The 25,352-nt window shown below is 43.6% G+C and overlaps 1 protein-coding gene across 3 annotated transcripts in view; it reads right to left on the bottom strand.

Annotated features, from left to right (window-relative positions):
- Positions 1 to 265: 265 nt before the first annotated feature.
- SLC26A11 (solute carrier family 26 member 11) overlaps positions 266 to 25,352 on the bottom strand; it is a 34,409-nt gene continuing 9,322 nt past the window's right edge. For all 3 annotated transcript variants that reach the window (XM_070740201.1, XM_070740203.1, XM_070740202.1), the window contains 10 exons: positions 24,050 to 24,122; positions 20,010 to 20,060; positions 17,171 to 17,231; positions 16,212 to 16,267; positions 12,121 to 12,261; positions 10,554 to 10,681; positions 8,267 to 8,366; positions 5,591 to 5,724; positions 3,766 to 3,838; positions 266 to 809 (listed from right to left, as the gene is read on the bottom strand). In XM_070740201.1, the coding sequence (XP_070596302.1) occupies positions 721 to 809; positions 3,766 to 3,838; positions 5,591 to 5,724; positions 8,267 to 8,366; positions 10,554 to 10,681; positions 12,121 to 12,261; positions 16,212 to 16,267; positions 17,171 to 17,231; positions 20,010 to 20,060; positions 24,050 to 24,122 (906 nt within the window). In that variant the 3' untranslated portion in view covers positions 266 to 720. The remainder of the gene's footprint in view (positions 810 to 3,765; positions 3,839 to 5,590; positions 5,725 to 8,266; positions 8,367 to 10,553; positions 10,682 to 12,120; positions 12,262 to 16,211; positions 16,268 to 17,170; positions 17,232 to 20,009; positions 20,061 to 24,049; positions 24,123 to 25,352) is intronic.

The following is a 25,352-nucleotide window of genomic DNA, read 5'->3' as shown; positions in this document are numbered from 1 at the left end:
TCTGGACAAAGCCTGTCTACATGGATACCAAGTAGTCAGGCTTTGTAAGATACCACTTACTTAATCACTGTCTTGCTAGTGTATGAAAGTTCTTGACAAGTGACTAGCCATAAGCAGGACACACCAGAAAGCTACAAGTGGATGATAGCAACTATACAAAAAATGGAATGGCAAGTGATTCAAATGTATCACATACATAAACTGATGTACAATATATATGTGCAAGTAATTTGGCTTAGTAGAAAGTTCATAAAAGAAAGGCATCTGACATTTCAATTTTTACTGAAATGAATATTACATATTACAGTATATAGCTGGAAACAATATGCCACAGACAGTGCAATTCTGAATGATAGTGTTCCATTACCGGTGATATCATTAATTTTAGAAATATATAAAAGCACCCATGTGATAAGTCATAGACGTATTTAATCCAAACTGATTTCACAAGTTTTTGCTAAGTCTTTGAAATGATTTTCAACTCTTTGTTTGTATCTTTTATTTGCTGTGTTGAAGTTCCTCATTTTTCCTATTTAAAAAATTCCAAAGGGTTTATGAATTCTGAATCCTGACTGAGACGTGTATTCATGCCCGTGAATCATAGAGGGGCTGCAGATTCTGCTATGACTCTATGATGCCATTCTAGGGACTTGAAAGCTTCATCCTTCAGTCTGAGGTTTTCCTACTGGATATACACAGTCTTCAATGAGCTCACTTCCTTCACTGGATGATCCCAGTTGTACTTAATATGCTGCTGTCGTCACCCAGCATGTCTTCAGTGGCAGCAGACAATTCTCCAAGACTTTTTTCTACAACAGAAAATATACATTATGCTATGAATCTGATACATTGTAGTTTCCATAACTCAAATCTTGCTTTTTTTTAAGACAATCTAAGGATTCAAAGCCAAGAGAACAAATAAATAATACCGTATATAAAAATAAAATTCATTTGTACTGTGTTTATAAGAGATCTATTATGTCCAAGCCAAATGCTCAAACATTAAAATCAGATGAGTAAAAAACTGACATGGATTGATTCAAGCTTGTTGCTTTTGGATCTAAATTATCTTATGTGTTAAGTAGGAATACCTTAAAATGCCAAGTTCCTTGCTGGGATCATCACATTCATCTTTCCCCAGCAATGGACGAACAAAACAGAAGATTTTTGCATTGGGGAGAAAATGACCAGGAGGTTTTCCCCTTTAATCTCAAGAACAGCACAAGAAAAAAAAATTAAAGATATGTATAGAGCCGTGATGGCAAACCTATAGCACACATGCCGCAAGTAGCACACAAAGCCATATTGGTGGGCCCATGAGCTCAGGTCCGACATGCATACGTGTCCCAGCCAGCTGATTTTCAGGCCCCTTGGGAGTCAGAAAATAGGCTGTTTTCAGCCTCCAGAGGCCAGAAACGTTCCGTTTGCTGAATGGACTAGACATCCTGTTTCTTTGCCCTCCCCAGGCTTCAGAGCCTTTCTAGGAAGCAGAGAAGGGTGAAAACAGCCTCCATGCCCCCCCTTGAGGCCTTCCGGAGGCCAGAAATGGCCCATTTTCCAACTAAAAACGGGCCATTTCTAGTCTCGGGGGGGGGGGGGGAGGGGGGGAGATGTGGAGGCCTATTTTTGCCCAACAAAGACTCCTAGAAAGGTTTGAAGCCTGAGGAGAGCAAGAAACCGGGACTTCCAATTGGAAGTCGGCAAAAGAAACATTTCTGGCCTCCGGAGGACCTCCAGGGGGGGTGGGGAAGGCCATTTTCAACCTTCCAAGGCTCCTAGAAAGGCTCTGAAGCCTGGGGAAAGCAAAGAACAGGCGTGCCAACATGTGCCAGGAACGAGGTGGTGGTCATGCACACATGCGTGGGACCCCACATGGAATTATGGGTGTGTGCCCCCTGCGCTCGCCCTCCTTTTCGCACATGAACCAAAAAAGGCTCGCCATCATTGGTATAGAGCTTAACTCACTATGAAAATAATGCAGGACTCTACCATAGCAAGTCATTTAAGAGGCTCTAGGTAGCTGCATCACTCCAGCAAGAAACCAGTAATTCTAGGCTGGCCCAACCAACAGTCTCCTATGATTCACAACTCTTGGCTGCATTTTGCTCCCCTCCCATTTATTTTTATTCTGTTTCATTGTTTAGGCATACCTCACAGTATGCAACTTCTTCCAAGAGTGTATTATAGATAGCCTTCATTTAACAACTACCCTGTTTAACAATCATTCAAAGTTAGGAGTATGCTGAAAAAGTATTTTTCAATCAATCCTAGTCACTACAAATCTAATAAATAATAATAATAGAAACATAGAAACATAAAAGACCTCATGGTCCGTCTAGTCTGCCCTTATACTATTTCCTGTATTTTATCTTAGGATGGATATATGTTTATCCCAGGCATGTTTAAATTCAGTTACTGTGGATTTACCAACCACGTCTGCTGGAAGTTTGTTCCAAGGATCTACTACTCTTTCAGTAAAATAATATTTTTTCATGTTGCTTTTGATCTTTCCCCCAACTAACTTATTACTACTACTACTACTAATTATTATTATTATTATTATTATTATTATTATTTATACACTTCCCAGCCAGATTCCAACAAGCCGAGTCAATGGAGAAGCTGGCAGTAAAATTTGTGATCACATGTCTTGTTCAAAAACTACAAGGCATAATGACACAATTGTTAGTTCCAATTGTAGTTGTTAAGCAAGGACCTATGGCACGGGTGCCACAGGCGGTATGTGGAGCCATATCTGCTGGCACACAAGCTGTTGCCCTACCTCAGCTCCAACGTGCATGTGTGTGCCGGCCAGCTGATTTTTGGCTCACACAGAGGCTCCGGGAGGATGGGGGAGGACTTTTTTATGCTCCCCGGCTCCAAGGAAGCATTTGGAGCCTGGGGAGGGCAAAATACGAACCTACTGGGCCTACCAGAAGTTGGAAAACAGGCTGTTGCTGGTCCTCCAGAGCAGTGTTTTTCAACCAGTGTGCCGCGGCACACTAGTGTGCCGTGAGACATGGTCAGGTGTGCTGCGAAGCTCAGAGAGAGAAAGAACAAGAGAGAGAGAAAGAAAGAGAGAGAGAGAGAGAAAGAAAGAGCAAGAGGGAGAGAAAGAGAACAAGAGAGACAGAAAGAGAGAAAGAAAGCAAGAGAAAGAAAGAAAGAAAGAAAGGAGAGAGAGAGAGGGAGGGAAGGTGGGAGAGAGAAAGACAGAGGGAGGGAGGGAGGGAGAAAGAGCAAAAAAGGAAAGAAGGAAGAGAGAAAGAAAGAGGGATGGAGAGAGAGAAAAAAGAAGAAGGGAGAGAAAGAGGGAGAGAGAAATAGAGTGAAAGGGAGGAAGAGAGAGAGAGGAATTTTTTGTCCAAACTTTATTTAGCCCCCCCCCCTCAATGTGCCCCATGGTTTTGTAAATTTAAAAAATGTGCCGCGGCTCAAAAAAGGTTGAAAATCACTGCTCCAGAGGGCCTGCAGGGGGAGGGGGAAACTGTTTTTGCCCTCCCCAGGCATTGAATTATGGGTGTTGCACAATAGCACACACACATGCTTTTTTGCATCGAAGGAAAAAAAGCTTCGCCCTCACTGACTTATACTGACTTTTCAACTGATACTCTACAGTTTGGGGATAAAAACATTCTGATGATGAAAACTTCAGATTATATGGCAACTTTTCAACTGATAGACTACTGTTTTGGGGGGTGGGGGGATAATTCTGAAGATGATGTGGCAAAGGACCAAGTAAACTTTCTTTAGATCTTTGCTTACCTGCATCATTTAGGGTGGAAAAATTACGGAAACCCTTCAAGTCAGCAGCCTGGAAGATTTCAAGCACGTGAGCCTGTGGGCATGAAGGACAATGGGAGAATGAATCAGGGTTTTTTGTTTTTTTTCCATAAGAGCGTTTTGAAAAGGGAAGAAGGGAGGGAGGATGGGTTCAAGGACAGGACAGATCCCTCGCTTATCTATATTTTCAAGGTGCACCCTTTGTTTCTCTGACTAAAGGCAAGGTTATACAAATCCATTCGAAGTAAATAATACAGTGCTAGATAACTCAGTAGGCTGATACAGTATAAGGCAGTCCGAAGGACTCAGGGCAGCTTACAGCAAAAACAATTAAAATAATTAGTATTTTAACATTTGTGGCCGGATTTAGAAGGTGTAACATTTGCTCAACTGCAGAGCCTGGTCTTTAAGGCTTTCCGGAAGATTATATTTTTAGACAGACACTGAGAATTTTGTGTTTCAAAAACTTTGCACTGTTGATATATGTGGCTCTTCTATATCAGACTATATAGGAAACAGCACTACAACTATTCCCACCATCCTGCTGTGTAGATACATTAGGGTTGCACATGTCAATATTCCAGGTGTCAATATTTTACACCTGGCAAAAACTGGAGGGGATGCTAATTGAGAGCATTTCTCCAAGAGCTTAGTTTATTATACAGGCAGTCCTTGACTTACAGCAGTTCGTTTAGACATTGTTTGAAGTTACAACAGCACTGAAAAAGGGGGAGTTATGACTATTTTTCACATTTACGAAAAAATGCAGCATCTCCATGGTCACATGATTCAAATTCAGATGCTTGACAACTGACTCATATTTATGATAGTCGGTATGATAGATCACCTTTTGTGACCTTCTGACAAGCCAAGTCGACAGGGAAGCTAGATTAACTTTACATCTGTGTTAACAAGTTAATAACTGCTTGTAAAATGGAGCAAAACTCACTTAAATATCTTGTTTAGAAACAGAAATTCAGGGTTCAATTGTGGTTTAAGTCAAGGATTGTCTGTATTCATGCTCCTTATCCTCAAGGATTAAAATCTGCTACATGAAAAGTATATACAGTGGTACCTCATCTTACGAACGCCTCTTCTAACGAACTTTTCAGGATACGAACCCGGTGTTTAAGATTTTTTTGCCTCTTCTTCCGAACTATTTTCACCTTACGAACCCAAGCCGCCGCTGCTGGAATGAAGGGGTTTCTTTTTTCCCCATTTTTTGAAGAAAGAAAAGGGAGGGGCGGCTTGGAGGGGGAAAGAGTTTGCAGAGAACAGTGTGCTTGCAGAGGCACTGAAAGGGTCCTTTGAAGAAAGAAAAGGGAGGGGCGGCTTGGAAGGGGAAAGAGTTTGCAGAGAACAGCGTGCTTGCAGAGGCACTGAAAGGGTGTCTTTTGAAGAAAGAAAAGGGAGGGGCGCCCCCCTTGCCTTTCTTCCTTCCCACTCACCCTTCAGCCTAGCCTTGCTTCTTCCACCAGCCCCCTTTAGCTGCTACTCCCTGCCCTCTGTTCGCCTCCCTTCTAAAGTTTGGGATTTTCCTGAAGGATTTGCACCCATTATTTGCTTTTACATTGATTCCTATGGGAAACATTGTTTCGTCTTATGAACTTTTCACCTTACGAACCTCCTCCTGGAGCCAATTAAGTTGGTATCATGAGGTACCACTGTACGTACTTTATCACTAAACAGTATTTTCTTTTTACAAAAATAAAAATTGTTAGGCCTCTAAGCCTTTTTAAGGTTAAGTTACCCAGCCACAGTTTACATTTGCTCCCAGCCCACTGCCAACTCCCAGGCAAACTCCCACCTGCAAGCCAATGAAGATCAAGCGACGTTCCCGGAGGTGAAATTCCTGCAGAAGTTCTGACAGACCCAACACCACAGAATAGTCAATGTTGCTGATGTGGCTGCAGTCTAGGATGACATTGCATGGCTGAGGCTCTGAAGGAAGACAATGTGTTGTGAGCTGAAAGAATGAAGGCGTTATGCAGTACGACTCCTAGCTGCATTAACAGATTGGTATTTTGGTCCAGATTTGGTCCAGATTTGGAAAACAAAACAAAACAATGAGGGAACATTTTATAAATCTTTTTAGGTTCACAGCTTTTGGAAGTTTTGCATCCATCTCCCCTGAATTATATACTTTTTAATGTAAATTAAAGAATCTTTTCAAAATTCAAATCTTCCAGCTATTATTATTTAATATAAAATTAGCTGTCTTTAGAAGTTTTTCTTAATATAAGCTTGATCTGCCATAGAAGGAAGTTATAACAATTAAGAATAGAAATTAAAAGAAAAAAATACATTCACAGGCTCAGATAATTTATTGAATTGATATCTATAAATGTATAGAAATGTAAGATGACCAATAGGGACTAAATTATAAAATCACATAAGGCTCAAACTTCCACTTCTACAATGTGTTAGATTCCAACTATCAGGATTCATACTACCAATTCATGCGGATTAGCAGTTCAGAAAGCTGACGTTCAAGGGCATAAAACTGTGAAAACGTATAATATGAATCTATAAGGACACAAATTCAACTGCCTCCATAGTCAACAACTGATACAGAGCAGGCCACACATCTTGGCCTAATCTACTCTCAGGGACCGCCTTCTGCTGCACGAATCCCAGCGACCAGTTAGGTCCCACAGAGTGGGTCTTCTCCGGGTCCTGTCAACTAAACAATGCCGCTTGGCGGGACCCAGGGGAAGAGCCTTCTCTTTGGCGGCCCCGGCCCTCTGGAACCAACTCCCCCCAGAGATTAGAATTGCCCCCACCCTCCTTGCCTTTCGTAAGCTACTTAAAACCCACCTCTGCCGCCAGGCATGGGGGAATTAAGATTCCCTTTCCCCCTAGGCCTTTACAATTTTATGCATGGTATGTTTGTATGTATGTTTGGTTTTTTATATTAAGGGTTTTTTAATCGTTTTTAGTATTGCATTATTATTGTACGCTGTTTTATGATTGCTGTGAGCCGCCCCGAGTCTTCGGAGAGGGGCGGCATATAAATCCAATAAATAACTAAATAAACAAACAAATAAATAAATAAACAAACAAATTGCAGTTCCAAGAAAAAAAAATGGAAAGAGGAAAAGACTAACAACCCTGTATATTATGGTAGAAATATCAGTCTTGGTGCTTGTGGGTTGTGCTTTGTTTTTGACAAGAACCTTGAGTGAACTAGAGGCCAAGAGAGGAAAGGAATTTGCTACTGAAAACCAAGACATACACAAACAGGACATCACACACATTTTACAAATCAGGATAACCTTCTGTAAGTCACTATGAGGCCCTGATTTATCGTCATCAGAACTTGGTGTGTTTCCAGAAAAATAATAAAATTGCAAAAGAAAAGAGTGGACTGGTCTCTTCCTAAATAGAAAAACAGGATGGGAGGAGAAGAATCAATATCGTTCTGAGTTTTCTCTTTTGGTGGTCAGGTTGATAGCTGGGGGAGCCACACCAGTTCCTGGATCAGGCTGGCATCACATATATTATGGCTTTCCCCTCCTTTCATGGCACTTTGGAATTATAATCCTTCTTAATGGCAGATGACTGTGTACAACCTGTGGGAGGTCCAATACATTTGACATTTGCAGTTTGGGGGACAAGACTAGTGATGGGTTGCTCCTGGTTCACACAAACCGGTGGCGGAAATTTGGCCACAGTCACCAAACCAGTAGTGAAAGCTGGCTTGCCATGCCCCCGAACTGGTTCCCTGGTTGCTGATGGTAAATAACTCTCTGTGCATGCCCAAAGGCTTCTGCGTATGCGCAGAGGGGCAGTACCCAGGTGTGATGCACGTAATATGCGTACTTCTGAACTAGGCCCCCACAGCATTACTCGCAGGCCAGATATCCTACTTTTGCTAGCACTTGGAGATTTAGGAAGACAATTGAAAGAGACAGGAATAAGCTGCTGCAACTTTCTTTCTCAGGCCTCTTCCATCTCTTGGTAAATGTGGGGCAGATGAGCCTTCTCACTTTGCCCAGAATCAACACCACAAATACATCACCCTGTCCTTCAAAGAAAAGAAGTCAGAAAGCAAGAATGCAACAAAGAGATCAGTCAAAGAGCTAGCAAGCTATACCAGGTATTTGCAAGAGAATCTGGCCAGGTTATGTGCTTTCTTCACCAATGAAGGATACCGTTCATTTGAGATTAAAATCTTTATTCTACTTTGTATGCTTGTTTAAATACCTATTCTGAAGTTCCATCTGTTCAGCTCAAGAACTGTTAACCCTTCACATTTGGTCCTAATGTCTATGTATTATGGACATTTCCTCAAAAGACATACCGATATACTGAAACATTATTGAAACCCTATTTATTCGTTGTTGAAAGACATGGAGGTAACTGCATGAACAGTTATTTTGCCAGAGGCACCTTAGAGGAGGAATATTAATTCTCTTAAGTGAGATATTACTGAAGTCCCATTTCAGGAAGTTTGCATATACAAATTGCACGTACAATTTACCTGATAGAGCTTGCTTGTGTACAGTATCCCGGAGGAAATCAATTGCAGGGAATTGAAGGCCATTCTCAGGTTTTATGATGATTGCCCTGTCCCTGACAACCTGGAGAAAAAGGTAGAAGAAGGTATCGTGAGAAGGAATCCAAAGAGAAGGGAGCAAGTTTTAACTCATCGCAACACTTCTGGATGTACCTATGAAACCATTTATTGTCTCAATGGTTAAACAGTATCTCTTAGTTATACAAAGCCTCAGTAGAATTGAAAATTGGGCAGGAATAACATAGTAATTGGGCCAGATTACTTACGGGACCGCCTTCTGCCGTATGAGTCCTAGTGACCAGTTAGAAACATAGAAGTCTGACGGCAGAAAAAGACCTCATGGTCCATCTACTCTGCCCTTATACTATTTTCTGTATTTTATCTTAGGATGGATATATAGTGATCCCCGATCATTGCGAGGGTTCCGTTCTAGGACCCCTAGCAATGATCGGGTTTTCGCGAAGTAGCGCTGCGGAAGTAAAAACACCATCTGCGCATGCGCAGATGGTGTTTTTACTTCCGCAGCGCTAGCGAGGAGCCGAAGATTGTTTTAAAACGTCGCCGCCGGCATGGGGGGCTTGCCAGCACCCCCCGGACCCCCAACCCGGGTTTGGGGGGCTGCTAGGAAGCCCCCCATGCCGGCGGCGACGTTTTAAAACAGCCGCGCGGCTTCCCAATGAGTCCCGAAGACAAACGTCAAAGGCGAACTTCCGCGTTTGTCTTCGGGACTCATTGGGAAGCCGCGCGGCTGTTTTAAAACGTCGCCGCCGGCATGGGGGGCTTACCAGCACCCCCCCGAACCCGGGTGGCCGGGCGAGCAGCGAGCGAAGGGCGGGTGGCCGGGCGAAGGGCGGGCGAGCAGCGAGCGAACGGTGGGTGGCCGGGCGAAGGGCGGGCGAGCAGCGAGCGAAGGGCGGGTGGCCGGGCGAAGGGCGGGCGAGCAGCGAGCGAAGGGCGGGTGGCCAGGCGAAGGGCGGGCGAGCAGCGAGCGAATGGCGGGTGGCCGGGCGAAGGGCGGGCGAGCAGCGAGCGAACGGCGGGTGGCCGGGCGAAGGGCGGGCAGCGAGCGAACGGCGGGTGGCCGGGCGAAGGGCGGGCGAGCAGCGAGCGAACGGCGGGTGGCCGGGCGAAGGGCGGGCAGCGAGCGAACGGCGGGTGGCCGGGCGAAGGGCGGGCGAGCAGCGAGCGAACGGCGGGTGGCCGGGCGAAGGGCGGGCGAGCAGCGAGCGAAGGGCGGGCGAGCCGGGCGAGCGGGTGCTGGGGGGGGCTTCTCGCCCTCCCGCCAGCAAGAGGAGACCCAGGGAAGCCGCCCAGCAGCTGATCTGCCCGGCGCCATCTACGCATGCGTGCCCATAGAAAAAAGGGCGCATGCGCAGATGGTGTTTTTACTTCCGGGTTGCAAAATCGCCATATAGCCGTTTCGCAATGATCGGGGTCGCAATACCCGGGGGATCACTGTATGTTTATCCCAGGCATGTTTAAATTCAGTTACTGTGGATTTATCTACCACGTCTGCTGGAAGTTTGTTCCAAGGATCTACTACTCTTTCAGTAAAATAATAGTTGTCCCACAGGTCCCACAGAGTCGGCCTTCTCAAGGTCCCATCAACTAGACCAGTGTTTCCCAACCTTGGCAACTGTAGTTGAAGTCCAGATATCTTCAAGTTGCCAAGGTTGGGAAACACTGAACTAGACAATGTTGCTTGGTGGAGCCTAGGGACAGAGCCTCCTCTGTGGGGGGGCCGACCCTCTGGAATCAGCTCCACCCAGAGATTTGCACTGCCCCCACTCTTCTCACCTTCCGCAAGAGTCTCAAGACTCACTTATGCCGCCAAGCTTGGGGCGATTAGACCATATCCCTCTGCCGACAAATGTTATGTATGGTTGTTGTCTGAATGGGTATGACTGATTTTTAACATAATTGGGGATTTTAGACTAGTTTATTTAGTTTTAAATTAATTAGATTTAGGCTACCCTATTCTGTTGTGATCTTTTTATATGTTGTAAGCCGCCCCGAGTCCTCGGAGAGGGGTGGCATATAAATCAAATCAAATCAAATCAAATCAATCAATCAATGCTGGCATCATTATCTAGCATTGCCTAAATCAATCATTTACCCGTCTCCCCCTAAGTAGCTCTCAATCAGAGCAGATAGAAGCAAAACAGAATTTATTCTACCATCAGCTACCTATGGCTACTGTGTATTGTTTCTTGGCCCAAATGCTGCCTGACTCAGTGAATTAAAAACCAACCTTTATCCGAGGCCTGGCGAGGGGGTAGAGCAGGAGCATTCCGGAAACCATCACCCCTGCTATGATGCCATATTGCACTTCCCAGAAACAAACAAAGAACGTAACACAAAGAGGCACCAGGTCCAGCCCTGTGAAAAAGAACAGAGAATTCAATCAAGTCCACCCCATCAGCAAAAGTGGACTAAAAAAGCAGGCAATTCAAAAGCAAACTTTCTCTAGACTTATGTGCAAATGTTTTAAGAGTGTAGACCGAAGTGATGCAAGAAAGTGATTATAATTAAAGCTCAAAAGACAACATGTGCATAACTCACTGGTTCCCACTAAGCTCAACATTTCTAAGCTCAACATTAGACAAGGAAATGTAACTTAGCAGGGAAACTGCACAGTCCCCATCTGCTGGTAGAGGCAGGAAATTAATGTTGGCAAAGTGACAAAAAAAAGGATCTGATGTCTTGCAATGTTCTGGGTGGAGATGGGTTTCAGCAGGTTCTGACTAATGAAGGATTACCAAAATTTTTACTACGACACTGTGGGCGAGGCTTATGCATTTTCTTTCAACATCTTTCAGTGCAAATTGGGTGCTCTGGGGTGGAGCTCCATTTTCGCTACCCCACTGCGTTCCCACCATCCGGGCGGTAGCCCATCCCTGGTGCTGGCCAGTTCTGGAGATCTGGGAGAGGAATTTTGAGTAGTCCAATGAGCCAAACTATTATTTCCCAAAACACCACTGGCTGGCTCCATCTAAATTTATTCTCTGCCTCCCAGGTCCCAGCTGATCGGAAGGAAATGGGCATTTTGCAGTAACCTTCCCTGGAGTGGAGAGGGCCATGGACATTTTGTAGTATCCTTCCCCTGCCATGCCCACCAAGCCTCACCATGCCCACAGAACCAGTAGTACAGTAAACATTTCTGAATCCCAACAGCTGTGATTTCCTGTTTTTCTGTTTCTAAGAAAATGTGCTATCCCTTGCACCAGGACAAACAAGAATTTTACACCTCAACCCAGTTCTAGATCTAACTTAAATATTGTAGGTCACTGGCTTTAACACAAAGCTGCAAGGTCTTATGACCCATCAGATCCTTCACCCCTATCCAATATATGTGCTCTTAGAAAAGATTGGGCTCAAGGGGCTTCCAAGATGCACTTCCAATAGCCTGCATCCTAAATGTTTAAGAATCTGTATAACAATGAAAAGTATCTTAATTTTGTCAGAGTCCTAAGTCAGAGGTAGGCAAAGTTGGCTCTTCTATGACATGTGGACTTCAAGTCCCAGAATTCCTGAGGTAGCATGATTGGCTCAGGAATTCTGGGAGTTGAAGTCCATAAATCATAGAAGAGCCAACTTTGCCTGTCCTAAGTCAACTCCTTCATAAAGAAATAGCGGATTAATCCAATTTCAGGAAGCCAATACCAAGTCAGGTATCAATTTAGCATTCTGCTTCTTTTCCCCAAACGCCCATATCCTTCAGGTTTGAATTCTAGCCATCTTCAACGTCTATAGGGAAGTATTAAATGTTTTCTAACTGACTAATCTTTGGGAAGGACAAAAGATATCCATGCTCATACTTTTAACTTGCCATAATGTGCCGAAGATCCTGACATCAAACATTGGAGCCACAGCACAGATGATGACCGCTGCCAGTGCTGCCTTGGGGATGTAGTAAAAGAGGGACGTAAGGTAGGCTAGAGATAAGAGTACTAAGGCCCCTGAAAGAGAAAAGAGACATCCAGACATTTATTTGTTTATTCGATTTCTAGGCTGCCCGTCTCTTGAGACTCAGGGCGGCTTACAACATATTGATACATAACAATGGAAGAAATCGAAATGGAATAAAACAACATAATAAAAAATCACTATAAAAACCCCTTAACTTAAAACATATCACAGACAGCCCACTTCATACAACTTTGTGATATCTCTGACATCCATTGTGAGTCAAAATACAATAGAAACATAGAAGTCTGACGGCAGAAAAAGACCTCATGGTCCATCTAGTCTGCCCTTATACTATTTTCTGTATTTTATCTTAGGATGGATATATGTTTATCCCAGGCATGTTTAAATTCAGTTACTGTGGATTTATCTACCACGTCTGCTGCAAGTTTGTTCCAAGCATCTACTACTCTTTCAGTAAAATAATATTTTCTCATGTTGCTTTTGATCTTTCCCCCAACTAACTTCAGATTGTGTCCCCTTGTTCTTGTGTTCACTTTCCTATTAAAAACACTTCCCTCCTGGACCTTATTTCACCTTTTAACATATTTAAATGTTTCGATCCTGTCCCCCCTTTTCCTTCTGTCCTCCAGACTCTTTGGACCCGTTCAATTTTGTCAATATCTTTTTGTAGGTGAGGTCTCCAGAACTGAACACAGTATTCCAAATGTGGTCTCACCAGCACTCTATATAGTGGGATCATAATCTCCCTCTTCCTGCTTGTTATACCTCTAGCTATGCAGCCAAGCATCCTACTTGCTTTCCCTACCGCCTGACTGCACTGTTCACCCATTTTGAGACTGTCAGAAATCACTACCCCTAAATCCTTCTCTTCTGAAGGTTTTGCTAACACAGAACTGCCAATACAATATTCAAATTGAGGATTCCTTTTCCCCAAGTGCATTATTTTACATTTGGAAACATTAAACTGCAGTTTCCATTGCTTTGACCAATTATCTAGTAAAGCTAAATCATTTACCATATTACAGACGCCTCCAGGAATATCAACCCTATTGCACACTTTAGAGTCATCGGCAAATAGGCAAACCTTCCCTACCAAACTTCACAAACATGTTAAAAAGAATAGGACCCAGAACAGACCCTTGTGGCACACCGCTAGTAACCTGTCTCTGCTCAGAATACCCGCCATTAACAATAACTCTCTGATGTCTATAAGCTCCAACTAAGTTGGGTGGCAGAGCAGGATTGGACACATTACTACGCCACAAGTTTTCCATGAACTGAAGTGATAAGAATGAAAGAATCAGAAGTGAACTTGGGACAACCATCCAGAAACTGGTGAAAAACCATGCTATTCTTGGGAGATGAACATCACTGCCACGTTAATAATCTTGGTTTATTTAATTTAGTTTGCCCGTTGTTGCTGTTTTAGGTGGGTGAGTTTAATTTGATTTAATTTAAATTAAATTAAATTTATTTGACTTGTATGCTGCCCAATCTCAGTGGGACACAGGGCAGCTTACAACAAAAATAGTACATGCAATAAACAACTCAAATAATTAGTACTAAGAACATTTTTTAAAAAGTTGGGTTATTTTGAGGCTTACTTCTTACTGTGTGCTTTCTATTCTTGTAAACTGCTGGGAATCTCGAAACATTTGATGGCATATAAATTTAATCAGGGAATCTCCAATGCTTGCAACATTAGAATTAACATTATGACTTATAAAGCCCTTCATGGCATCGGACCAGAATATCTCCGGGACTGCCTTCTGCCACACGAATCCCAGCAACCGGTTAGGTCCCACAGAGTTGGCCTTCTCCGGGTCCCATCGACTAAGCGGCCCCGACCCTCTAGAACCAGCTCCCCCCAGATATCAGAGTTGCCCCCACCCTCCTTGCCTTTCGCAAGCTCCTTAAAACCCACCTCTGTCATCAGGCATGGGGGAATTTAAATTTCCCTTCCCCCTAGGCTTATAGAATTTATACATGGTATGCTTGTATGTATGAGTGGTTTTTTAAATTGGGGTTTTTTAGATTGTTTTTAATATTAGATTTGTTTACATTGTCTTTTTATATTGTTGTTAGCCACCCCGAGTCGTCGGAGAGGGGCGGCATACAAATCTAATAAATACAAATAATGTTGCATGAACTAAAGTTAACTACATGTGTTCATGGCCTCGTCAATGCAACCTTATAGCTACCAAGTCCCAACAACGGTGTGAACATGTTAAGAATGTCTAGCATAAACAAGTAACTATCGCTGTAATTACTTGTACTTCAATTTCTTCTTATGTCATATTATTATCCACTTCTGTGTGTGTGTGTGTGTGTATGTGTGTGTGATGGGTTACTATAGGTTCACTCCGGAACGGGTGAACCGGTAGCAGTGGCAGCAGGAGGCTCCGCCCACCTGCCAGTACAACATCACGGATGATTTGCGCATGTGCAGAAGTGCCCTGCACGCAAAGTACGTGCGCGCACATTCACAGTTCCAAACCAGTAGTGAAGGTAAGTGAACCCCACTACTGGTGTGTCTGTGTCTGTGTGTGTCTCTTCTTTCCTCCATGCATCTATCAAAGCATGACCAGGAAAATGTTGCTTTAATGAATATATTAGACTTTAAGATGTTTCCCTGCTGTGTTCCAAGCATCTATATTTGTACATAACATTTGATGTTTTCAAGAGACAACTGGACTTTCTGAGTTTTGCTTTGAAGATATTTCGCTTCTCATCAAAGAAATGGAACTTCTTCAAAGAAAAACAAGAAAGTCCAGTCGCCTGTTGAAAAACACCTCTGGGACAACCATGACCTGAATGATGGAGAATCTCCATAGACATAACATTTGATGCATTTTAATTGCAGTATCTACAGGGAGGTCTGTGGACACGTTTAGTGGAAGAAGGAAGCAAGAAGGAAGGTTGTTGAGAAGGTGGTGCCTCCCAAGGACAATTCCATCTGTCCATCCATTACCCTGCTTGAGGGAATTACTGACCCCCTCAGAGAGGGTTCGCAACTTGGGCGTCCTCCTCGATCCACATCTTATATTAGAGAACCATCTTTCGGCTGTGGCGAGGGGGGCGTTTGCCCAGGTTCGCCTGGTGCACCAGTTGTGGCCCTATCTGGACCGGGACTCACTGCTCACAGTCACTCATGCCCTCATCACTTTGAGGTTCAACTAGTATAATGCTCTCTACATGGGGCTACCTTTGAAAAGTGTTCGGAAACTTCAGATCGTGTAGAATGCAGCTGCGAGAGCAATCATGGGCTTTCCCAAGTATGCCCATGTCACACCAACACTCCACAGTCTGCACTGGTTGCCGATCAGTTTCTGGTCACAATTCAAAGTGTTGATTATGACCTATAAAGCCCTTCATGGCATCGGACCAGAATATCTCCGGGACCGCCTTCTGCCGCACGAATCCCAGCGACCAGTTAGGTTCCACAGAGTTGGCCTTCTCTGGGTCCCGTCGACTAAACAATGACGGCTGGCAGGACCCAGGGGAAGAGCCTTCTCTGTGGCGGCCCCGACCTTCTGGAACCAGCTCCCCCCGGAGATTAGGATTGCCCCCACCCTCCTTGCCTTTCGTAAACTTCTTAAGACCCACCTCTGCTGTCAGGCATGGGGGAATTGAGACATCTTCCCCAGGCCTATATAATTTGTGTATGGTATGTTGTTTGTATGTTTTTTAATTATGGGTTTTTTAGTTTTTAAATATTAGATTATGTATTTTACATTGTGTTATACTATTGCTGTGAGCCGCCCAGAGTCTATGGAGAGGGGCAGCATACAAATTAATTAATTGATTGATTGATTGATTGATGATTGAATGAATGAATGAATGAATGAATGAATGAATAAATAAATAAATAAATAAATAGGAGAGCTACAGAAGTGACATTTTTCTTGGTACATCTGTTATTTATAACTTCTGCTTCCAATTTATTCTCCCCCAACCAAGGCATTACTTTTTTTCCTACCTGTGAGTAGTCCTCCAGCAGGGGTACATACACCAGTCTGAGCGTTCACTGCTGTCCTGCAATGTGAACAAGGCCATAAGTGAAAGGCTTAACCTTATTTTAACCCTAGAAATATCAAATACACGTATGCATGCAACCTACTGCTCTTTCCACAAGGCTGGCTATGCTTCCCTTATTTCTCTCCTCACCTTCTTCAATTGCAAGTTATGATTTAAGACTAGATCAAGTGGAAGAGGCTGAAGGAAAAAAATAAACCTATTTAAAAATTAAAAATGAAGAGAGTCTAATAAAAACGTGGCCTTCATTTTTCTGTGTCCACAATCACATTTCTCCACTGCTTCCCCTATATATTTCTCCTTCATATTCCACAAGGATGTGATTTTTCGCTAAAAAAAAAATCCTCAGGGTTAACAATCAGCCAAAGAGAATAAAATCACACCCCCAGACTATGAACAGTTATGAAAAAATATATTTTCAGTCCAAAATGCAAGTCCAAGGCAAAATACTTTTTTCTGGGGAAAACCATCCTTCCTCTTGTTCCTAAAGCAAAAAAGATCTAGGAAGCTTCCTAAATTGGCTTCAAGCATTTCCCTTTTCTAACCTTATTAATTAAGGCACAACCATTTTTGAATATTAAAATGTATATCCAGCTTCAACTGGGTTCCTTGAATAGCTATGTCTATTTGAATAATAAGGGAAAAAATAATGTTATAATAAAATGCAACCTGTCTAAAGTTCATGTAATGGACATGAACTACCTTCCCTCCCTAAGGACAAAGTAAAATATTAGGAAAAGCTTTTTTGTTAGGTTTAAAAGTTTTTAATGGGTAATGAATCCATGGCAAGCGATGCATGCAGAATATTATTTCAAATTACCTTATTGAGCTATGTAAGTATCTTGCATTTACCAAAAAGAGAGAGAGACTGAGAGAGAGAGAAAAAGGAAGTGTTTTCCTCACCGGCCAAAACTTCCTGTGACTGGATAGGATGAGACAAAAGATCCCAGCAGGTTGGTAAACCCTAGAGAGTATCAGGAAAGAAAAGCAGGAACAGAATTAAGTGAGATTGCAAGACTTGCTGTCTTCTCTCCTGGACTCTTAGAGGCCTTATGGTCACTCTGGCTCCGAATTTCCTATGTTGAGCATGGATTAGTCCACAACATACTGTATTTTTCAGAGCATAAGGCCCACCTTAGTTTTTCATAATATTTTTTATTAAATTGCAAAGACAGACAAAACATACATTACATGTAACATTTAGTGGAGCAACAATCGCTCCTCTCAAAGTAGAAGTCATCTTTATATTTTTAATAAGTAAAAAAGAGGGAAAAAACTAACTTTATCATTAATTTTAAAATACTTGAATATATCAATTGTAAGATAATAAATAGAAAACACATCTAAACATTTAAAAATATATAGAAATTTTAAAATTATAACTTGAAATAAACTAGGAAGAAAGAAAAAAAAAGAGAAATGGTAGAAGAGGAAAGAAGTTTATCTTTATATTGTTAATAATCACTATCTAATACAATATAACTACTAAGTACAAATATGTTTAAAATAATGCAAAAATAAGGTTATCTCTGTTTCTTTGTATCCCACCAGGTATATACCTTTTGTCAAACCTCATAAAATTCTGATTCTTCTTGATTTTTCAACCTTCTTGTCATCATGTCAAGCTCAGCACATTCTAAGACTTTCTTAAATATATCAGTTTCTTTTGGGATCTCAAGGTCTTTCCATTTTTGAGCAAAAGCTATCCTAGCTGCTACTAAAATGTGGATTATTAAATAATATATGTCTTTTTTGTATTTCTTATTTGAAATGCCTAATAAAAAGAATTCTGGTGTTTTCTTAATTTCTTGCTGGGTTATTTCTTTTAGCCATTTTTCTATTAAATTCCAGTATTCTTTTGCTTTTGGGCATGTCCACCAAGCATGGTAGTACGTGCCCACCTTAGTTTTGAGGGAGGAAAACAAGGAAAAAAGAAATTCCGACTCTGCCTACCAGCATCAGGATCACCGACGTCCTCACTTCCACTCAGATTTTGATAAAGAGTAGCACAGATCTTTTTACCCATTTAAAACAACCCCTATCATCCTACCCGCATTTAACTGGAGTGGGGTGGGATGGGGGATGATTTTCATGGGGGCAGCAGAAGGCACCAAAGGCTCCACTCCCATGACGTCCCCGTCTTCCTACCTATAGCCATAGGCGTTGAAGGCATTGCAGGACAGGCAGCGGTCAGTCCTCCTGACCGCTGCCATCTCCTAAACATGGTGCCGGACTTCCCAGAAAGCCCCCTGTGCCTTTGATGCCTCTGTTGAAGCCTGATTCCACAAGCAACCCGGGGAAGCGCAGAGATTGGGATGGACAGGTGGACAGCCACTCTACCTGCTCCTCCTCCAGACGACGCAGGCGGAGGGCGATTGGCTTCTGATCATGGCCCAGGAAAAAAGAGAAGGTGAGTCTGCAGAGAAGGAGGACAGGCAGCTCTGAGATGTGCATTGGTGGTTATTGAAACGGATGTTCAAGTGCCGCCTCTATGTTGGTTGAGGCAGGCAAGATTCCCTTGGGTACCATTTGTTGGGGGTCAAGGGAAAGGGGGGGGGGGTTTCTGCCTTCTCTTTCTGTTCAGGATCCCCATGGACAATTGGTGGGCCACTGTGTGACACTGAATGCTGGAGTCAATGGGCTTTGGCCCGATTCAGCATGGCTCTTCTTATGTTTTTATGAACCAGAGAGGAAAGCATTTTCAGGTGGCAGCGCTGGTTGGACCCAACTGCCACCTAAAACCCAATGTACTTTTTTGGCCTCTGTACACCCCATTTTTTAAATTGGGAAAAGGAATTGCGGGTCTGCTGCCCGAAAACGCTTTCCTCCCCACTGCAAAAACAAGGTGAGTGGAGACCAAAAAAGTGCATCACGTTTCACCCAGTGGCCAGCTCCGTAATGCCATCTGAAAATGCTTTCCTCTCCAATACCCCGATGTACATTGTAGCATCGCGTGCCCTTCATCTCCTTCTCTGCAGACTCACCTTCTCTTTCCTCCTGAAGTGTGATGCACCTTTTGGCGGAGGCCAAAAAAGTGGCTAACTGCCCGAAAAACACTGTTCCAGGCAACAGGGATTGCCAAAAATGAGCATCACATTTTTGGTCTCTGCACGCTGGGGGATCAGCGGCGGCAGTGGTTAGAAAACGTCCCAAAACTTGCCACCCCCGCATTTTCATGAGGGCATGTGGCTCTGCAAATTGCATCAGTGCCAAATCTCTCTTCTGCCCCCATGAAAATCATCCCCCATCCCACCCATTGTGCATAGGATGATAGAGTTTGTTTTAAATGGATAAAAAGATATGTACGGCTCATTATCAAAATATGAGTGGCGGTAAGGATCCCCGCTGCATGGAACTGTCCGAAAATGTGATGCATGGGGGCAGAAAATGTCTGAAGGGTGGGGGCCGGCCGGCGGGCGGGTGGACCTACCTTCGGAGTATAAGACGCACTCAAAATTTTCACCCTCTCTTTTGGGGGGAAAAGCTGCATCTTATACTCCGAAAAATACGGTACCTTCCTCTTCTGTGAGCTCAAAATTTTAAAGCTGCAAATGATGAGAATGAGGTTTCTCCAATGAAGCCTGTTTCAAAGATTCTTTTTGCTTACCCACTAAATTAGAATAACTGCACCTGACAACTGGTGTTCCCAGAATCCCTCACCCCCAACTTGCTTCATTCCCACTTGGTTTAGCTTCTCCTCATCCAGTCAAATGCAACCAAGCCATTTGTGCAAAATCCTTACCCATGGCTAGCAGCTCCTGGTTGGTATCAATCTGGTAGTTATTTTGAGAGGCTAAGAAAGAAAAATAGAGGCATCATTACATACAGATCTGACCAAGAATAATTTATTACAGCATTTTCCATAGAAAAGAAGTTTGCAAGGTACTATGGGCAGAGATAAGTGAAGCTAAAAGAAATACCGTAATGAGGAGTTGATGATCCTAGAAAATGATACTTCCCTAAAGTACCTAAGGCCTTCTCCGGGTCCCGTCGACTAAACAATGTCGTTTGGCAGGGCCCAGGGGAAGAGCCTTCTCTGTGGCGGCCCCGACCCTCTGGAAACAGCTCCCCCCGGAAATCAGAATTGCCCCCACCCTCCTTGCCTTTCGTAAGCTCCTTAAAACCCACCTCTGTCGTCAGGCATGGGGGAATTGAGATATTCCTTTCCCCCCAGGCCTATACAAGTTATGCATGGTATATTTGTGTGTATGTTTGGTTTTTAATAAGGGTTTCTTAGTTATTTTAATATTAGATTTGTATATGCTGTTTTATTATTGTTGTTAGCCGCCCCAAGTCTGCGGAGAGGGGAGGCATACAAATCTAATAAATGAATGAATGAATGAATGAATTAATTAATTAATTAATTAATAAATAAATAAATAAGTATAACTGATATAACTACCCATGTTTCTAACTATGCTAGTTAGGAACTTTGAAATTTACATTACAGAGTAATACTGTCTTTAAAAAAACCACTCATGATTTCAGGTAGCAGACTGCTGTTTCTCTACCTAATCCTTCTGCTGACACAGATTATTTCTATCCCTTCAAAGCAGGAAGAGACAATGAATTACTATTAGTCTGAGAAAAGTTTCACCTTTTAGTCCACATTTTAGATGGTGCTTCCTTCTGATGTTGCTGACATGGCCGAGCTATGTCAGCACAGACCAGCGGTCCCCAAACTACGGCCCGCGGGCCGGATGCGGCCCGCTGAGGCTATTTACCCGGCCCGCAGCAGCGTACAAGATTTTACCATATATAATATACTAAGTTCCCGAATCTCCCCTCCACTCTGCTGCTGAGCGTCTGGCGGCGGCAAGGAAGAGGAAAGCCAGGGGGCGGGGAGGAAAGCACCCTATGGCAGAGCAGCAACAGTTCCTCTCCCTAAAGGCGAGAAAGAAATTGGCCAATTACTTTCCTCCCCGCCCCCTGGCTTTCCGCCTCCTCCTCCAGACACTCAGCTGCAGACCGTCTTGGTCCCTCCAGTGCTGCTTTTTTGCTTTTTTTTTTTTTTTTGCACCGGTGAGGTTTGCGCGCGTTTGGGCACTTTTGGTGTTGGGGGGGGGGGGGTCTGCTGCGGAGAGGGAGAGAGAGAAAGAGGGAGACATAGAAAGGGACTGAGAGAGAAAAATAAAGCAAGAAAGAGAGGGGGAGAGAGAACGGGAGAGTGCTGCTTTTTTGCTTCTTTGCTGCCCCGCAGGGAGCCTGGAAGCCCTGCAAGAGCGTCTGGAGGGGGCAGTAAACAAGCCATCAGGACCCGCGCGCACTAAATTGTTAACGGCCACACCGTCCCGGCCAGGCGACGGGGAGGCCCTCCCTATGGTTGCCCGCCGCCCAGGCCCCGCGCTTGGAGCCGGGGGCGACGGGCCTAGCCTCGGCTTACTTGGCCCCGGCGCGCCCGAAGCGCGGGGCGGAATAGGCGGCTGCGGCTGCTTCAGGCCCGCCCCCGAGCTGAGCTTCCTTTGGCTTCCTTCGGGGCAAAGCTGCAAAGCTCACCTGCCGCCTCGAAGGAAGCCAAAGGAAGCTCAGCTCAACGAGGACTGGCTGTTGGTCCCTTGAAGCTGCCACCGCCGCCAACGCCCACTGCGGAGATCCCTTCGCCCAAACGGAGGCGGCGGCGGGTTCAAGGGACCAAGAGGCGGTCCTTTTCGGAGCTGCGTTGCTTGAGGAGATCCCTTCGCCCGGAGGCTGAGGCTGCAACAATTCAGCGCCGAGAAAGACCTGCTCTTGGTCCCTTGAGCCCGCCGCCTGCGTTCGGGCGAAGGGATCTCTGCAGTGGGCGGCGGTGGCAGCTTCAAGGGACCAACAGCCGGTCCTCGTTGAGCTGAGCTTTTGGCTTCCTTCGATGCGGCAGGTGAGCTTTGCAGCTTTTGCCTCGAAGGAAGCCAAAGGAAGCTCAGCTTGGGGGCGGGCCTGAAGCAGCCGCCGCCACCTACTCCGCCCCGCGCTTCGGCCGCACTGGGAGCTCTGGTGGGCGCGGGGCAGCAGGGCAAGCCACGAAGGTGGCACAGCGTGGGTCAAGCTGGAGGGCACAGCAGTAGTCGTAAGGCGGCGTTGGGGCGGTTGGCTGCAAGGCACCAGCGGCGGCAGCTTGATGTGTTGCAGGACGCCGTACATTGCTGGCGCTGCGCTGGACATGGGGCTGGCACCTCCGTCCTGGGCCAGCCAGCGTGCCAGTGCCAGCCCCGTGCCCATGCCCAGCGCAGCACCAGCAATGTACTGCGACCCGACGTCGGTGCCACCGTCTTGGGAGCTTCTGCTTGCAGCCGACTGCCCCGCGGCGTGTTGCAGTGCAGAAAAAAAAAGAAGAGAGGAAGGAAGAGAGAAGAAAAGGAGAGAGAGAGAGAGAGAAAGAAAGCAAGAGAGAGAGGGAGAGAAAACAAGTGAGGGGGAGGGAATGTGAGAGAGAAAAAGAGAAAGATGAGAAAATGATGGAGGGAAAGAACGAGGGAGAGGGAAACAAAACAAATGAGAAAGAAAGAAAAAAAGGGAGAGAGAAGAGAGAAGTGGGAAGGAGGGAGTGAGGGAAAGAAGGAGAAATGGCAGGAAAAGGAAGGAAGGAAAGGAGGAAGGAAGGAAGGAAGAAGAAATGGAGGGAACAAGGAAGGAAGGAAGAATGAAATGAATGGAAGGGCGGAGGAAGGAAAGACTTTTGGGGGGGGGGTTGTACATTTTTTTAAATTTTTCTCTCAACATACATTCAAACAATGCAATGTACCATCTAATTTTCCCTGAATAAAATGCGGTATTTTGTCAGTAACTAATATCAATCATCAAAAAAGTTGCAAAAGTTTTTTTTCTAATGTTGTCATCCAGGTACATAATTTTCTTTTAATTAAATTCCCTCCTTAATGTTCCTTCAAAAAGTACAACACCAATTATATTTCTAACTTATTAATCATTATGCCAAAGTACTTCCTTCTTTATATATTTTTCTATAAATATTTTTATACATTTTTCTATAAACCAATAAAACCTTGTATAGCCAATCAGATGTTAACAAAAGAAAATTAAAAACAAAACATAAACATGTATGAATTTCAGACTTCTTCCCTCCCTCTAAATAGTACATTCCCATTTTGTTTTTTAATGTTAAAATAAGGTATGTGCAGTGTGCAGAGGGATTTGTTCATTGTTTTTTTTATAGTCCGGCCCTCCAACAGTCTGAGGGACAGTGAACTGGCCCCCTGTGTAAAAAGTTTGGGGACCCCTGGCACAGACTATCCTAGCTGATGTTGAAAGCTATCATTCCCCAACTTAAAGACAGCCTAAGACCCACCATTTCTGCTCATAACTATGGTTTCAACAAACACACACCTGTGATTTTGCTACATTTTGTACACTGTGCATCTTAATTATTTAAAACATTTATATAGCCATCCATCTTATAACCAACTCCGGATGGCTCCCAATCAACCGTATTCCATTTCCAGTTAATGTGATTTATTCAATAATCCACTGTGTATTTGTTGTTATAGAAATGGCTAATTTAAACTATTATGTAAAAGTAAAAAGTTGAGGTTTGAAGTTTTCTCCCTCCGCTTCCCCCCACTTTTCTTTTCCCTATTTTTCCTCTTATTTACTTTTGTATTTGTTTAGCATGCTACGTTATAAACTGATAAAAATATTATACAATGATCCACAGTGAAGCAGACTATGACATTATGATTTGTGACCAGAGGCCACTATTTTCTAAAAGAAGTAAAACTTCACTTCAGGAAGTATAATCCTACTTTCTTTCCTTCCCTCCATCTCAATGTGAAAAGAAGATAATGATCTTACCAAATGCTCTGGCAATAGCAACTGTCTCCATCAATCCCATGAGAGGCACCACCGCCAAGCCAGGTCCAATGGTCTGCAGAGATGGAAGAGGGAAGCTGTATTTCACTGCAATTTTGATCAAGAAGAGTGAACTACGGCCAGAAAAGTAATGTGCCATACCAATGGAGGAAATGTAACAGAGAGATAAGAGTAAATCCTAGAGTTGTGCAGAGATCTGGATTCAAAAGACATATGGGATTGGGAAGGAATATCTTAAATCAAATGCGTCTTTCTTCAAGACGGTGCATCAAATGTAGAGAGCAACCACCCTAGACCAGCAAAAAATGTGGTCTTTAAGGTGCTCCTAACAGGTTCTCTCTATGTGCTCCTCATATTACCTGGATACATTTTGGGCTTCAAACCCAGTTCTTTCCGCCACCCTAAGAAAATTTCAGTATCTTATCATTAATCAAGTTACACAAATATAATAGAAGGGAATATACGAAATTCGGGGTTGAACTGTGGAGTCCTTGCTGCTCTCTGATTGCTTGCAGACATTTCATAACCCAATGAGGTAACATCATCAGTGACGTTAAGTATGGGGTTTGTTCTCTTTTTATACACAATGCCTTTCCCTGCTGGTGGTCTGGAAGTGTTCTGTACTTTTGGCTTTTTTCTTAGTTTTTTTATTGTCTCCCTTAAGTGAATTGTAAATGTGGTATATCTATTGATGCCTGATTAGTGCCAAGCTTCCAGGAATTCCCTAACAATTTTGGATTAAGCTTGACCTAGGATGCTCAGAATTCCCAGCTCAAACTATGGTTAGATCTGTGCCTGTGTTGTGAAATTAAGTTTTCATTAAGTCTTCCATTAAGTCTTCCACCTGTCTGGCTTACATAGTGGCTGTTGTGGTCCTTATACTGTGTGTGGCCAGTGACCAGGTTTTTCTTTAAAAAAAATATCTTTATTGAATATTTGCATTTAAAAACAAAAACAAAGACAGTAAGAACATATAAACAAAAAATAACATACAGAAACATACAGATTTATAGTATATAGGTTACTTTGGTATGAGAACTTAAGCATCTAACAATTAACATATATATAACATATATGCCACCTATTCTGCCGGAAACTTGTTCCCTACGGCCTATCTATATTTATTCTATTTCGTTTTCTTATCATATGTGTTTTATAAATTACATAGTTTATATCTGTTTGTGTTTCTTTTTCTGGGTTACATTGTTTTCTATTACTGTGAATTGGTATTTTGGTAAGAGTCAATAAGTGAGTTTAGCAACAGTTTATGTAGGTGTTTAATTGA

The sequence above is a fragment of the Erythrolamprus reginae genome, chromosome 2 (assembly GCF_031021105.1).
Source record: "Erythrolamprus reginae isolate rEryReg1 chromosome 2, rEryReg1.hap1, whole genome shotgun sequence".
NCBI classification, from domain to species: Eukaryota; Metazoa; Chordata; class Lepidosauria; order Squamata; family Dipsadidae; genus Erythrolamprus; species Erythrolamprus reginae.
Note: the sequence above shows the minus strand (reverse complement) of the source record. Positions and strands in the feature narration are given on the sequence as shown.